This window comes from Psammomys obesus, unplaced genomic scaffold (genome assembly GCF_907164565.1).
Source record: "Psammomys obesus unplaced genomic scaffold, mPsaObe1.curated_primary_1811, whole genome shotgun sequence".
Taxonomy (NCBI): Eukaryota; Metazoa; Chordata; class Mammalia; order Rodentia; family Muridae; genus Psammomys; species Psammomys obesus.
In genome coordinates this window covers 19,147,660-19,152,547 of record NW_026596040.1, presented here as the reverse complement: position 1 = coordinate 19,152,547, position 4,888 = coordinate 19,147,660, and the positions used below count along the sequence as shown (strand labels likewise).

Below are 4,888 nucleotides of genomic sequence, written 5' to 3'. Positions count from 1 at the left end.
AGGCAAGCAAACCTTGCTCATTTTCTCTTCTTCCATGGAGCTCTGTAAATATGAATACTGCCTTCTTAATATTATTTAATATTATCTTTGTGTTATGTCTGTTAAATCTGAAGATAACCTATGAAATGTTTTTCTTTTGACTAAACTACACCTTCTTTCAGGGCAAAATCTTAACAGCCCTCTAGCAAATGCTTCAGCAATATTTTGATACAATTTTATGATGAAATGAGTCAGGCTTTTAACTGAAGATCCAAGGATCACTCACCCTATTTCATGCATCAAAAAAAAAAAAAAAAAAAAAAAAGGAAGTTTAGCTTTTAATTGTAGGCGGAGCACATTGGACATTTGTCCTCAGGTGCAAACAGCTGGGAAATGGGTACCCTGGTCTGTATTGATGGAAGCCAGAGGAAAACCTACACCAAAAGGTGACAAATTCACATCTTCTCTAGAACGGTGACTCTTAATTCTTATTTTGCCACCAGGTTTATAGAAACAATTAGGCTGATTCACAAGCCACCCCCAAGGTCACACAGCTTAGCCCATGAACGCATCTTGGGCATTTACTATCTGAACTACTTGAACAAGATAGAACTTTCCGAGTGTATCCACGGACTGCACTACCTGGGTGCAGGTTTCTTAGAGCTCTAATTACCTTGCTGGTACATATTAGCAAGTACTTATCAATTGTAACTTTCCCCTCAGCTGAAATGAATAACCCTGTTGGTTTCTGTTTAAAATGAAAATGTCATAGTGACTTCTGAATTCCTAAGTTCCCAAAGACCTGAGGAAAGTGGCACAAATAGCAGCTCACTAAAGAATAAAAACAAAAATCATACGTGGACATTTATATGTGGTTTCAGATCTACGATGGCAACCTGAACAAGCATTTCTTTGCAGATATACTATGAACACTGGGCGGACTGGAAGAGCAAAGCAGAAGGAGACTTTGCAAATGCCTGCTCTGTCTCAGCTGTCTTACTGAGCAGTGGTGAGTGCATGAGACAAATCCCGGGCTTCAGACAGTGTTCTCAGCAACTTCCATGACCGTTAGCAAATTTCATAACTGCTCTAAGCTGCTTTCTCAAGAGGAAGTAATAATCTAGCCCATGTACATGCTCAAGGGTCTAAATGAGAAACAGAAAATGCTTTGTAAAACTGCAAATCAATCTTACAAAAAAACCAAAAACAAAACAACACCACCACCTCGGAAAAAAATCCCAGGAGCAAAACCTCAACTTGAACTCAGGAAATATGAATCAATTTTAATCTTTTAGTTTTTCCCTGAAGTCTCGACCCAAACTAGGAATTAGAAAAGCAACATCAGTTTAAAAACAACCATACTGTGCTGTGCTGTGTCCAGTTCGTTAAAAACAGCAGCAACAGTCATCCTTGGGAGACCGGAGGTAGTAAACACTTAACTTCCCCAAGGTCACTTGAAACAGACACGCAATCACAGGGCTGGCAAAGAACGGGTCGAATTAAGAGTTGATAGTAACGTCTTAATGACTCCACTTCCTTTATTGCAGTAACTTCTGTACAAGGCGACAACCGCAACGCTCGGGGTTAAAACATTACAAAAGCATCTGTGACAGGTACAGTACAGTATTACCAAAATATTACATCTTCAAACTTAGCAGGCCATCACCAGAGCTCAACTCTTTAAATTATTTCCATAGTCTTAAAAAAAAAAAAAAACAAACAAAACCACTTATGTCAGAAAGCAATACGAAGAGTGTAAAGCAAAACCCCAAGCACAAAGGAAACGATGCAACAAATAAATATCTGATTTAGCTGTTAATAACCTCTTTGAATCCACTGAATTTCTCACTTCTCGGAACAATGGGCTCAAATGCCACTGCATAATTATTTTCAAGTTATTATCAATGATTACGACTAAAAAATAATTTGGCATTGAAATAATCAAAACTCAGCATAAAATAAAAATAGCTTTATTACTACCTAGCATCTCTAAGGATTAATTGTTGAAAATTTTCATTTTTAGAGTACTACTGCAACCTTGAAAAATGTCTGACCTGGTACTAGTGTTAAGTGAACATAATGTAGTTTGTTTTTTTTTAAAGTGGAAAGCTTCTTATATTGTTTCACAAACAATATCACCCTCCCTATTATGTGTATTGAGATCCATTTTATGTACCTTATACACACGTGTAGGATGTATGGCATTTAGCTTCTGTAGTACAGATCACAATGAAGTTTCCTGAATGGGGAAAAATCCTTTAAAAATAAAAGGCAAGTGTACCTGTGTACATTTCAAGATAGCAGCATTCAGCCACGTCCTAGTATCCATTCAGAAAGTTCACGCATGATATGGTTTGCTGAATGTGACTCTTCTACATTGTCCCCCAAACTGCGAAATTTACAGTAAATGGAACTATATTGTACTATAGTGTAAAAGAAACTTAGAAAAATCACTTCATTTTCTTAAGATTCTGAATGGAAATGAGCAGCTATCCCGCTGGCATTAATTTAGTCTATATTCACACGGCAGAAATGCTGTGCCACTGAAAGTGCTTTTCTGACATTCCCTTAAGGTGATGAAAGCCTCTGTACATTCTCCACGGAAGCCTAGACATCATCTACGTGACAGCACTTTCCCTAACCGGATAATTGTATGAAGTATATACTGTGGGCTTCTTCAAATTGTCTTTGTCCTCCATGAAACCTGTAACCTCTTGATCTGACTTGAATGTTTACCTAAAATATATATATTTACCAAATTGTGATCACTTTAAAAGTTTCAAACACCGGCAACATAAATTTCATTACATATACACATATGTACCTGTATATGTATAACATACACACATACAGACACGTAGACATGAATCCCTTGAAATGTTTTTAGAAAATCCTTCTTTGAAAAATGAGAAACTTCACATTAACAGCTGTATATAAAGCTTTCAGGACGGCACAGGCGCAGTCACGTGCACTGCTAGACAAGGAGGTCAAACGTACAAACTGGCAGTTTTAACACAAAAGTTTTAAAGTATTAAGAATGGATTAAATTTCAATGCTCAGAATAATCTGTTCAAACCTGAGTGTATTAAGACTAAATGTACTTGATACTTGAATAAATTAAGCCTAAAACCATTTAACTAACAGTGGTCCATTTAACCATTGAAAATATTTTAATCTTTTTTTTTTTTTAAATAAAGGATGGCATAAGGATAGTGAAATTCCCACAGTGCTCATTGAAACGTTCCATTAAATGACATTGCTTTGTCTAAATTTCCTCCCAAAATATCTGTTAGCATGTCTTAAAAGTCCCTCACATTTGAGAGGAAATTCTAAATCAGAACAGATCTTTAAAAATAATACAAATGATCTCAGAGTTTTGCTTGAAAAAAGATGCGTGATTTTTCAGCATCATACATGAAGTACTGGGTAGATCTTCAGCCTTCTCTACAATTTAAAAGAAATAATACATGATTCCTATTGAGAGTTAAAAATGATACTTTGGGACTATTTTTCCTAGCTCTATATGTACATATACTCGTATACGCCTAAACTTGGGCTCCATTTTTTGGATACTTTCCCCACATATTTTTAGTTTGTTCTAATCCTCTTTAGTATCTAACAGATACCTTTACAAAAGTAATACAAAACACAGAGTACTCAACACTAACTGGTCAATGGGAGGAGAAAAGCAGTGTCCACTTAAAGTGACAGAGATTAGAAATAAAAATATCTGAAGACAGAGTTTAACATTCTATAAATTTACAAAAGACAATAGATATATGGATGAAATTTGGTTAATTTCAGAAGGCACCTTAAGGCTAAAGGCTTTTGTACTCCTTTCATCAATCAAAAAAATAACACACTCTTATTGCTTTCAAGTAGCAAAGGAAAACTTTACTCTCATGAACTTCAGTCCAACAAGAATTATCAGTCAATAAGATTGAGATATGGAGTAGACTAAAACTGAAGTCTCCATACATCTATTAATGGAGTGACTTTTCCATGTGCTTTCAAATCATGAAGTAGTGAACGAAAGTCCCAGTTGGCCACTGTGATGTTAAGGTGTTACTGATGATCTCAGTCACTTTCACTAGGCACTGAAGTACCATTCTTGGAGGGCAGTCCTTGGTGCAGAGCAACTAAGAATAGAAGGTGAGGACGCTCTGATGGTTCCCACGAACCAGGAGGATTGGAGGCAGGTCCTTAGAGAGAACTTCTAACCATGCCATATACAGAGCACTGGATACAGCACCTTTCCGTGCAACTGGGAGACTCCTAGGATCAGAATGAAAAAGAATCTGAGCAATGCTTTGGAGAAGATAACGAAACAATTATTAATCAGGGTCCCAATTCCTGTGATAAAATACTTCTGAATGAAGGAGAATTCTGCAAACACATAGCAGTAACTTCTATATATATTCTCATTTCTCTGTCCCCAGATTTTCAAACACTTGTCCATAAGAGTCAGTATTCTTGCGAACTTCAATACCTGTAACTCACATTAATATTAATTTCAAACTTTTCCTTCACTAAGGATAGGATTTTTTAGAAGAAAAATGTATAACTTAAATAGTAGAAGTTATAGTTGAAAAATGAAATTTAATTAACTATTTTAACCTTTTCTCGTGAATTTTAATTTCTATGTATAAAATATGGTCATGTCTTCTTGACCAATAAGGCATTCATTCTAAATTTCTATGGTTTATTGTCTTTCATTACAGAAATCTACCTACCACCAGCACAAATTAAAAATGTGCTTGGTGTTACCCTAACAGTTCTTTAGTGTCACTGTATTTTATCATTTGTTCTGGCTGTGGATAAAAGCACTATACAAAGTTGCAATAGGTCACAATGCATAGAAAACTGAATATAGGGTACTCAACCCCATTTGATACATCTACAACACAAC

At 35.9% G+C, this 4,888-nt stretch overlaps 1 protein-coding gene across 2 annotated transcripts in view; it reads right to left on the bottom strand.

The window, feature by feature from the left end:
* Positions 1-1,499: 1,499 nt before the first annotated feature.
* Positions 1,500-4,888, bottom strand: part of Slc12a2 (solute carrier family 12 member 2) — a 78,396-nt gene continuing 75,007 nt past the window's right edge. For both annotated transcript variants that reach the window (XM_055622601.1, XM_055622602.1), the window contains one exon: positions 1,500-4,254. In XM_055622601.1, the coding sequence (XP_055478576.1) occupies positions 4,119-4,254 (136 nt within the window). In that variant the 3' untranslated portion in view covers positions 1,500-4,118. The remainder of the gene's footprint in view (positions 4,255-4,888) is intronic.